This window comes from Pogona vitticeps, chromosome 4 (assembly GCF_051106095.1).
Source record: "Pogona vitticeps strain Pit_001003342236 chromosome 4, PviZW2.1, whole genome shotgun sequence".
Taxonomy (NCBI): domain Eukaryota; kingdom Metazoa; phylum Chordata; class Lepidosauria; order Squamata; family Agamidae; genus Pogona; species Pogona vitticeps.
In genome coordinates this window covers 77,202,370-77,214,399 of record NC_135786.1, presented here as the reverse complement: position 1 = coordinate 77,214,399, position 12,030 = coordinate 77,202,370, and the positions used below count along the sequence as shown (strand labels likewise).

Below are 12,030 nucleotides of genomic sequence, written 5' to 3'. Positions count from 1 at the left end.
GTCCGTCCGTCCACCTATCTATCTCAGATTAATGATGCAGAAGTTAATTATACTATGGTTATCAGCAAAAGCTTATATACAAGAGTATCTAATTACTAACGAAACTCTTCTTAAAAGAAATAAGTAGTCCTTCTATGTTGATGTATGAATAGAATTTACCAAAATGTTTAATGCATTCGTCGGACAAATTTGCAGAACAAATGTATTAATTTCAAAGCTTGCACAAAACAAACAAAAACAAAAGAATAATATGAGAATTCAGCAGAAGTAAATGAAGTATTAGTATTAACAGAAACAGCAAGGCCTCAGTTACTGCGAGGAACAATTTTTTCAGAAACCTGACATGCCAAATAAATTGATTTGTGACCAGCACCTCATCAATTAGCCATCACAACTTCCCTGAGGACTTTTGCACGAGCATGAATCTAACAGGATTCTGGTTATTGGGTATTAATAGAAAATCAGCTGCATCTTTACTAAATCTGAAGTTATGTTTAGTCAAATTATTTCATATACATTACCAACATGAAATATAAGGTAGAAGTAGAATCAAAGGTAAGAAAAAAGACTTTTACATATTTTCCACAAATGTTTATGCCAAATACTGTGGGGGGGGGGAGGATTACCTCAATTAAAGAGCTGGTAGAGGTACCTGGCTTTGGAGCCGGAGACAGAGAGTTTGATTCCTCATTATGCTACCTGGGAGACGAGCCAGCCTGTGTAGGCTTGGGCAAATTGCAGTCCCAGAGCCTCCCCAAAAGGCAACAGAAAACCATTCTAGAATATTCTTTATTTAGAATATCCTGGAAATGACCACTGTTAGTCAATTTGCTGGCACATAATTATTCTTTTATCAAATGGGGTGGGGGGGTTAGGGGTGTTGACAAATTGTGTGGATCCTGTGGACAAAGTAGGGAAATTACAGGCTAGATCAGAGGTTACAGACTAGTAAGAGTGAGCATTTAGACAAGTCTCCTGATTAACACCTCATATTTAGGACTGATAAAATAAAAGAGACAGTGAAGAACTCAAGAAGAACCCATACAAACTGGATAAACTGGCATTAAACTAAACTAACAATAAACTGAACAATATTGTTCACTGTAGTCAAGTTGAAAATTACTGATATCCTGTCACTTAGTATAGTAAATCACTCTAGAGTAGGTTGCAACTTGAATAGGTAAAGGTTCCCCTTGACATTTAGTCCAGTCGTGTCTGACTCTAGGGCGCGGTACTCATCCCTGTTTCCAAGCCATAGGTTTGTCCGAATACAGTTTCCATGGTCACATGGCCAGCGTGACTAGGCACGGAATGCTGTTACCTTCCCACCGAGGTGGTATATATCTACTCGCATTTACATGCTTTTGTACTGCTAGGTTTGCAGGAGCTGGGACAAATGGCGGGAGCTCACTCCGTTGCCTGGTTCGATCTTATGACTGCTGGTCTTCTGATCTCACAGCACAGAAGCTTCTGCAGTTTAACCTGCAGCACCACCATGTCGAATGCAACTAGAATAGGTTTATTTTAATCAATGGAACTAATGGAGGAGTTGATTCATAAGATCCTCACTGATTCAATGGGATTACTTGGTGTGCCTTTCTACACTAAGCAACATTATTTCATTCATTGAGAAATAACTGGAGGGGGAAAATGACATATGTCTATGAAGCGTGATTTGATGGTGGACCAGGACAGAGATCTTGGGATAGTGATGCGCAACTTGATGGGACCATCAACTCAGCATGTGTAGCTGCTGTGGAAAGGGCAAATGCCATACTGGGTCATTAAAGGCATTAAAAAAGGGAATAATCACATGGCTGATACAACCCTGCCTTGAGGACGGCTTACAGTATGAAGGATGTTAGTTTAGAAAAATATGAATAAATGAAAACCGTATGAATAAATGAGAAAAATATGATATATATGAAATCATGTATTTTGTAGGGCAAATAAAAACTGAAATTGAAATATTTTCCCCTATCTCGTGATATTATAACCTGGGTACATTCAACAGTAGGAGACTCAAGACCAAGAAGTCCTTCAGAAAACATACAGTTAAGCATGGGATTTGTTTTCATAATACGAAGCAATGGTTACTAACCCGAACAGCCTTAAAAAGTGTTAGACAAATTTACGGGGGGTGGGGGATGGGTGTGTTAAGATTGCCAAATGTTAATAGTAACAGGTATGTATTGCCTCCATGATCTGAAATGGTATGTCTTTCAAAATCAGTTACTGATAATATGAACTCAAGTTCCACTTTTGAGTTTTCCAAGCATCTAGCTGGCCACTGTGAAGCAAAATGCTGGCCTAGGTAAGCCTTAGCTCAATTCTTTCTATGTAACTTGTTTGACATGCAGCTTAGATGCATATTTGTATTACTGCACCTTAGAATTTAACTCGGGCCACTTTTTTTAAAAATATAAAGATCCATTTGTACACAATTTTAAGTGCTCAGGCAAAAGTTTGTTTGATGCGTGAAATGAGGAAACTGTAATCTAAAACAATGGTCCCCAACTTTTTTAGCTCCTTGGACCGGCTGGGGAAGGCGGGGCACCCCCTTGCACTTGTGCACATGCATGAAGGAGCGCTTTATCTCATGCGCTCTATCTGTGCTGCCCTTTGCATGCGCAAAGGGCAGCACAGCACTCATGCAGGCTTGCTTGTGCGCATGCGCAAACAGCGGTGCAGTGCTCACGCAGGCACACTCGCACACAGGCAAAAACCAGCTCTGTGTGAGGGAGTGCATGCAGGGGTAGGTCCCTCTCCGCATCCCAGTCCAGCTCAGGCCACGGACCGGCAGTTAGAGACCTCTGATCTAAAGGCTTTGCATAACCTCTCTTGACTTAAGAGTTTTTTGTTTTTTTCCCTGTTGTTACATTTGTATCCTGCTCTTCCCCCAAGAACTGTAGCCTTCTGCCCACCCTCTTGCATCTTGATCAAAGTCATGTAGAAATTTTGTAGCTGAACAGGAATTTGAAACAGGGAATTCCAAATTACTACATTAAAATTCTAGTCACTATTTTCATAATGACAAGGACTGTTAATTTCATTCTCAAATGTTTTATAATCCAAATAATTATATAACTTTAATTTGTAGGAAAAATCTTTATGCTTAAACCTTCCTATTCCTTCTAAAACTATTATGAAAGCACAGTAACATCTTTCTGCAAGTTCCACTTTACATTGCTATTCATAGCAAGAAAATATGTATCTAATTATTGTATTTATGTATGAAATATTCTATGAAAGGACATGGCAGCCTTTGTTTCATCATTATTTGCCTCTACAGACAGTTCAGGCCTGATTTGCTCTACTTGATTTTCTCTGTCCATTTGTTAATCTTTTTTGCAGTCCAGTGTATCTATAAAGTTCTCCTCCAGCATTATATTTCAAACAAATTCAATTATTAAAGAAAAAACCCTCCAGTTTATGAATGTGGGATATTGTGCTTCTGTATTCACAATTCAAAACTCCAGGAAATGGCCCAATATTACTTTAGAATATTGTGCTTGCATTGCTAGCAGGAAAAAGGATCCCAAGTTTTTCATAAAAGGCACCCTGAATGTTGACACCAATGTCAGCAGTCAAAATGGTCCACAGGATACTCTTTTATGTCTCACTATCACTTACAAAGAGACACCTAGCAGGAGGAAATCCCAGAAATTGACTTCTTTTTTCATCAGTTAGCCACTTCTCACTCAAACACAAAGCAATTGTCAGGCCTGTTTGTTTGACTAGCGTGACTGGTAGCGAGCACAAGAGGGTATCTTGGCACAGCCCATTTTGACTGCTGCCATTGGTGTTGTCAACATTCAGGCTGCCCTTTGCTATATAAAGCTTGGCATCCTTCTTCCTGCTGGCAACACAAGCACAATATTGTGCAGCAAGATTGGACCACTTCTTGGCATTCTGAATTGTGGATGCCGAAGCGCAATATCTCACATTCATAAACTAGAGGGTGTTTTTGTTTTTAAAGAACTGAATTTTCTAGTTTTCCAAAATAGAGTACACATACATTACACACAGATTCTAACAGCAACTTCCCTCATGTAGAATTACCCAGCAATAGAGGATCCCAGAAATTCCTCTGTGCCAAATTATTTTGAAGGGCTGTTTTGGACTTAATGAAATGGTGAAACAAGGGTGCAAGTAAGTGCAACACATACAATGGAGAAAAATACACACCCTTTAACTTGTCTGGTAAATACCTCCATTGGGGTAGGCAACCTAATGATTATATTGGACCTTATTTATTGGGGTTATAGATCAATTATATTCAGATAATACTTCAGAAGTAATAGTTAACGATGGTTTAGCAGAGTGGATCTTTCTAGGCCGAGGTACAAGACAAGGCTGTCCATTTTCACCAATACTGTTTTGTATGGTCTCAAAAATCCTGAGAGAATGCTTACTGAAAATATTTGGGGCTGGGACAAAAACAATTGCTCTTTGCTTTTGTGATGTAGAAATACTTTGAATATGCCTTACAAAATGCTAATTACTGGAGATAAATGGCAAAATGTCCTCATTTTGGAGGGTTATCACTCCAGTACTTTTAAGGAAAGCCTGTTTTGTTTTGTTTTACTCTTCAAAGAAAATGTGTGAACTTCCATTGTCGTCCAAACATTCCCTTCTAGCCATCAAAGCTGCAACAATGCATCTACTTTGCAACAGTCTTGCTGGTAAACCTGTTCCATGAATGTTCAATTTATAACAAAATCACTGTGTCTGCTGTTTAAAAGGCCTTTTTTGAGTATTTTAGCGCTTGGAGCTTAGATTCTATCCAAATAAAAAAGGGTGTGCGGCTAACCATTCTCTTTCAAGACATGCAAATTTGCTCTTTCTAATTTATATGAGCTACTGTATTTAGAATCTGGAGACCTTTGGGGTTACCTACTTCTGCATAAGAGGGGTAAAGTAGTTTTACTGTTTAAAAAGTCTAAATTGAAAAACCTTTGCCCAAAGTCCCCCAAATTTGGCACAGAGCAGGTGCACAGTGTTTGCTACACCTGGGCCAAATTTGGTGCTAATCTGTCCAGATTCAAAGTTATAATTTTTTGTTGGGCTTTCCCCCACTTCCGTTTTTAGAATAGCTTGTACAATGTTGATTTGCAGTGCTGCGCAATAACAATTTCTCTTGTCAGCTTTACTGTTCAGCTTTCACACTCGTATATAGTGACTGAAAATACAATAGTGTGGATGGACCTGGTCTCCAATAACACACTCTTACACTTGATGCCGATTTATTCCTTAATTGCTGCCCTTCTGAATCAGTCTTTTCCTAAGCCTGAGCTGCATCCTCCATTCAGATTGATGATTGAACCAAGGTATACAAAATCTTTCACTATTTCAGTTTCTTCATTGTCAACATTAAAGTTGTATAGTTCTGTAAACTTGATTTTGGTCTTCTTACTGTTCAACTGCTGCTTTGGCATTTCCTTCTTTCACCTTCACTAAAAGTCATTTTAAGTCACTGCTTTCTGCCAGTAAGATTGTTTCATCTGCATAGCTTAAATTATTGATTCCTCCCCCAAAAACTAATTTTACTCCTCCTTCCTTTGAATCTGGTCTGGCTATATCTCCTGTGTGTAGATTGAAGAGATAAGGGATAAAATGGACTCTTGTCAGACATCTTTGCCTATAGGAATGCATTCTGTCTCTTCATATTCTGTCCTAACACCAGCTTCTTGCCAATAATACTGGTTACACATCAGGAAAATCAAGTGCTGAGGCACAATCCTTTCTTTCAGAACATGACCCACTAAGTCAAAGACTCTGAAACTTCTTGGTGTGCTCCTGTAGCCAGTGGATATTAGCAATATAATATAAAATGTTTCCTCCTTTTCACAATACAGTTTAAACATCAGACATTTCTCACTCCATATAAGGTAAAAAAGCCTTTGTCAAAACATTGGAACAACACTTTGCTTGCATGGGAAACTGGAGGAATGGTGCTATTGTTACTGCATTCCTTGGGATCTTGTTTCCTGGGGATTGCAATGTATATTGAATTTTGTCAGTTTGTGAGCCATTGTTCTGTTTTTCAATTTTTTGGCATATATATCCATATTTGTTGGTACAATCTTGTTAGGATTTTCACAGATTCGGTCTCTGTGGTTTGCTGATTTATTTCTTAAAAGTGCTTTCACAGCAGCTTTCACTTTACTTTCTAGAACTGCAGGCTCTTCATCATAGGATTCCTGTCAAATGAGTCTGTCATCCTTCTGTCTCTTCTGCACAGCTGTTTCCACCTTCTCTTTATTTTCTCCTGGTCAGATAGGGTGTTTTCCTGTAAGTCATTCAGAATACCTAATATAAGCTTAAATTTCCCTTTGATTTATTGGATCTTAAGAAAGAGATTTCTTGTTTTTTTCTCTTTTGTTGTTCTCTATTACTTTGCACAAGTCATTACAATTGTTCTTTTTGCCTCTACATGATAGTAATGAAAAGCTGCATTCAGAATACTAACCCTATGCCTGTCACCTTTTACTTTTTGATTCTCACTTGTCCTTAGGAATTTTAAGTGTTTCTTCTGTCATCCATTTAGGTTTTTATTTCCTTTTTACCACATGAACTGTATAGGATTCTTCTTCAGCTTTATTCTAATGTTGGATATTAACAGTTCATATTAGGTACTATAATCTATTCCTGGTCTTGTTCTGGCAGAGAGAATACAGCTTATCTATCTCTTGCTTCCAATTACGTAGTCTATCTGATTTTTATATGAATTATCTAGTGATGTCCACATGTTCAGTAATCTGTTCAGTTGCTTGAAATATGTATTTGCAATAAGCAGACTGTTGTTTTCACAGAATTCTAGGAATCACTGTCATTCAATTGTAAAGTCTGTAGGAGATATTCTTTTGCATTGTAATTTTTACAAGGATTCTAGTATAGATTCCTGGTATATCCAAGGTAGACCTTCTGAAAATATGTCTAAATGGGAACAGCTCTTTTGCTGTAAATTTAGCAAAATATTTAAATATTAGAATTGATATTAGACTACAGATTATCAAAGAGACTCGGTCTATGGAGTATTTAGTTATATAATGAGCCTTTTGAGTTATCATCTCTCTCTCTGTGTGTTCTTTATGATCAATTGACCAATAAACATTTGTACATGTTATATGGCTACCGCAAGAAAGAATAAACAGCAAAACAGTTTAAAATGTGCAGGACTTTCATTACATCTCTTCTGATTTACAAGTACCAGAAGACTGTGCAAAATGGCTCCCCGCTGTTTTTAGGACGGATTTTTCGCTTAACAGGGATCAGAAAATGGCTGCCCTATGGAGGATCTTCGCTGGACGCTGAGGTATTTCGCCCATTGGAACACACTGAACCGGTTTTCAATGCATTTCAATGGGTTTTTTCCTTGCTTGACAACGATTTCGCTCTACAACAATTTCGCTGGAACAGATTGTCCTCGTCAAGCGAGGCATCACTGTATTTTTAACAATGAATATGCTACTCACATATTTTGTTCCTTTAATAAACACTTATTCTACTGTTTCATTTATGGTGTTTTTCTTTTAAAAAAACTATCCCTGAAGCCACCTCTGGATAATGAAAGAATAGGTTGCCAAACATCACAAATATTTTATTTTATTTTATTTATTTTTCCAGCTTTTACTCCGCCCATCAACCAATCTACTCTAGGCAATTTACAATCTGAGTATAAAACAAATAAACAATACAAATAAATACACTTTAAAAGGGAAAACATTTTAAATAAAACCTGAGTGCCTCACACAATCATAGTAGAATAAATTGTAGTAGATACAGTGGATAAAATATATGCCTCTTTCTTCAACTATAAATCCAAAGGAATGTGTGGTATGGGCATTCCATGTGAAAGCCAACCATAAACTGATCTTACTCACATGATTCTAGCCCCCTCAAAGTAATATGGTATGAGATACATAATCATATTACATACACATACACACAGAGAGATTGCCTCACACATTTGCTACACTCTTTGTTTACTTAGTATTAGATTTTCTAGATATGACAAGACATCTCAACAAGGAATTTTTAACCTCCACAAGATTCTTTACTATCAGGCAAGAACAAGATAGAAGCAAAACCCACACATACAGATCAAGCACTGGACAAGAGTTGATTGTTAAGAGAGACAAAAACACCTTCTCTGATGCATCTAATCCTTAAAGGTCCACACAATGAAGCACTGCCCATTGCAATTCAGAATCATGATTTGTGTTAAAGGATTATTTGCGTAGTTTCTTTAATTTGTGCAAAAACCCCATAGTGTTTTCTATTCTTGTTGAGAATGCAACCTTCCCCTCTTGCAGGGTGACAAATATAATATTGCATTTTATCTTTGGTGAAGAAACAAAAGGGGCTTACATTCCTGGTACACATATCACAACAGAGGAAATATATGTAATGTTTTAAAGCCATGCTAAGGAATGCACCACTTATGTGGTGGTGGTGGTGGGGGGAGAAGGCACTTTCTTGCATTTCTTTGGGGAGGTGCCCTCTGTAGAGCCTAAAGTGCAGGAAGACTACCACACCCAGGAAACACCATGGAGGCTTCCTTTTTCACACATTAACGGCAGGAAGTAAGACCAGAGCTAGGCCATGCAGCCTTAGAGTTCGGCCCTGGTCCAACTGAGCAAAACTGACATGTCTATAGATGTGGGCTGGAACTCCCAGAATTCTGCCCAAGGAATTCCTGGACAAACTGGGTAGTTGGAATACAAAAACAATAAAACGACACACATACATACATGACATATCTTAATGCTGAGCCCACTGCAGTACGTATTGTTTTTATAAGCCTGTACACAGGCCTGGGCGAGTGGATATAAGCCTGCTTTAGTACCAGGCATTAAAGAACATTCAAATTTTAGCATCACACACTACTGTCCATTTTTGAGCAAAAGAAAAAAACTACAGCAGTGAGGCTATACCATGTAATGACTATACTGCTCTGAATGTCTATGAAAAACCAGATCCTTGGGTACTCCAATCTACCATATATTTTATGGACAATGTAAAAAAAAAATGGTTAGAATCCTTTTGGCATAACTTACACCATTCAATTATAGGAATATTCAATTTAAATCAACTAACGACTTCATATTATTCATTACAGGTTTTAAGGCTCCTAGGGCCTTACTTTACACCAAGGAAACCTTTGTGAGCTTTGAGACAATTTATGATGTTTAAAGGCTCCTCTATGGCAAAAGGGAGTCTTGGAACCTGAACTGGGTGTGGGGGGAGGAGAAGCTTTCAATGAATTTCAATTACGTATTCTTGTTGCTGGATGATGGCAGCATGCAGCTTGCACGGTGTAAAGTTTTACAATAGGATTTCAACCACTGTATTATAATATAGTGTATTGGATATTTTATTATTGTTGGACAATGCTTTAAATTTTTCAGATCTAATTGGTTTACAAATAAACTATCCACAGACAAATAAGCAATGTCTTTGAATTACAATGGCATTATAACCTATAGATAATTTACTTTTTCCTACTGGTTTCACCATGTTTTTCTTATGAGTTATCTCTAGTTCACATACACCACAAAAAGAGCTGGCAATTGGACAGTCCTAAATGTCCAAAGCTCTGCTCAGTCTCCTCTAGCAAATCACATCTCCTATCCTAAATGGTTTCAAAGTTGTTCTCAATCCAATCACTCATTTTAGCTTTCGGAACTGTTGCAGATACCAACGCAACCATGCTGTTAAGTAATAATACTGCAGCATAAGCAATTTGGCATTATACAATGTTAACAAGACAAGGAGCTTACTCTGCTTGTCTTCCAAAATTGCCCAAAATGTGCACTGCTTCTTTTTTACAGGGGGCAACTGTTTCCAACAAGATGACACTTTCTTCAGAAATGAAACCACCTCCCATGAAAAATGAGGGCGGAGGCAGTAAAAAGCAGTCCTCTTCGCTCCCCCGAAACCAAGAAAAGTCAGCTCCCTCTATTTCCAACGACTAAACGACCCACCCTGGGAGGAAGGGGGGCCATCAACTTGGTTGACTCCCGACTGTCCCAAACAGGAAGAGCCCCATCTTTTCCCTCTCACTTCCAGTAGTAAATAACCACCCGCACGTTCAATTTGCCACCTCGATCCATCCTCCCTCCCTCGCCTTCCAAGTTCCAGAAGGGCCAGGACGTCCTCACGGAGCTGGAAGAGAGAGCGAGTCCCCCCCCCCGAGGAAACCGCCACCCAGGCCCGTCTTGGGACCTTTCTCCCGCCTTCCTCCGCCCGCCCGGTAACTAAACTTGAGGGAAGCGAAAGCACAGCGAGAGCAGCGCCCGCGCAACAAGTTCCCAGCCGGGCCCCGACTCGACTCTCCTCCCCCTCCGGCCTCCTCCTCCTCCTATTTCCCCCCCCTTCTTCCTTCCAGCCCCCTCTCCGCCGCCGCCACCGCCGCCGCCCGCGGCTCTCACTCACCTCCGCCATGTTCGCCGCGCAGCTGGGGCGGGCCGAGCCAGCAGCGGGGCAATCACATTGCCGCCGCGGCGAGAGGAGGAGGAAATGGCTCGGAAGGGGAGCCAGAGGAGCAGCGGCGGGTCACGGTCTCTGTGAGGCGGCCGTGGGGGTGGGAGGAGGGAAGGAGCCAGCGAGCGCGGGGAGCCACCAGGGGGGGAGGAAGAGGGGCGACGTCACCGCGCAAAGGAGGTGGGCGCGCCCGCGACGCCGCCCCTCGCTCTCCCCTCCCCTCGCCAACGACTCAGCTGGTCACGAGACAGGAGCGCTTGCTTTCGTGCGTTTACCTCAGGGCCGCGCGTTCGAGACACATTTGCCCTCCCAACTAGATAAACGATTCTCCCCCCCCCCCGGATTTCGTTAGAAGGAAGGGCTCTTGTTCCCATTTTCTGCATTGTTGTTATTATTAGTACCACGAATTGTACTGTACTGTTTATTCGTTTAGTCACAGTCGGAGTCCTTCTGTCATCTGTAAAAGACGCACACAGGCGGCATCCTGTTGTTAGATTCAATTAAAGTAGACCCATTGCCTCAACTGGAGGCACAGCGTGCCTCCAATAGAGGCAATAAGTGTTGCTCAGCAACTGATTCAGTAGGTCTGCCCTCAGTCGGGTATAGCAATGCTGCCGGCCAAAGGGGACCCACCGAAAATGAACATTTCGTTGATGGTCGTGGTTCGAGCCAACCTCACAACCTGGGAGCAGAGTCAAAAGTTTATGCTCCACATCAGGTGATTCGTTCTTTCTGGATTTTTCTGCAGTTAGTTCCCTCCAGAGAGCTATTAAAATAAAAGTATTAAAAATAAAATTAAGTTATCCGGACAAGTTTGGGGGTTATTAAAACACGGATCCCCCCCCACGCACGTCCTTGAGTATCTTCTCCCGAAGTGTTAAGGGGAGGGAGGGTTTAAGTAGGGACAAAACGCGTGGAGAGGCTTAAACACCATCCCACGGCTCCAAAACCCGATCTCCCACCGCCATGGTTGCCGAGAAATAAATAAATCTTATCCACGACCTCCTCACCTGAAGGCTAGTTTGGCCCTACACAGCCCTGCTCACCCCTCACCTACTAATGGCAGCTTGCAGCAATAGCAGATAGGGACAGTTACGTCAGAACTGCAGCTCGAGAGAGAAGGCGAAAGCCTCCCTTTCCCGCCTACGCGCCAATGCCCCGAACTGATTCGCTTTCCTCTCCAAATGTAAATGAAGGGACAGATACATGAAGCGTTTCACGTCTAGTCTAAATCGGCCTTCAAGTGAGCACCACACATGCATGACGTGAGTGAGAAGTACAGGAAGTCAGGCTATCTCAAAGTGCCGAAATTGCTATTTTTTAAAATTCTGTTTTCTCAACTTTCGTCACCTTCCTAAATCAATTTCTCAACGTGACATGAAATTTCAAGCAATCCACAAATAAGGATCATCCGTTTTCTGCTTTGAATAGTGGGCTAGAATTTTCAGCTTGCTTTAACAAAACAAAACAGAACAAAACAACTCCCAGGCTGAAACCCAAGTTGAAACTGGGACGCAAGAGGTATCTGGATTTGATGAGTTG

The 12,030-nt window shown here is 40.7% G+C and overlaps 1 protein-coding gene across 5 annotated transcripts in view; it reads right to left on the bottom strand.

Annotated features, from left to right (window-relative positions):
- The window catches only part of MIER1 (MIER1 transcriptional regulator), a 56,202-nt gene extending 44,487 nt beyond the window's left edge, over window positions 1-11,715 (bottom strand). For 2 of the 5 annotated variants that reach the window (XM_072997784.2, XM_072997785.2), the window contains exon 1: window positions 10,441-10,614. In XM_072997784.2, the coding sequence (XP_072853885.2) occupies window positions 10,441-10,449 (9 nt within the window). In that variant the 5' untranslated portion in view covers window positions 10,450-10,614. The other 3 variants (XM_072997787.2, XM_020806092.3, XM_072997786.2) reach the window with 3 other exon arrangements.
- Window positions 11,716-12,030: the final 315 nt, after the last annotated feature.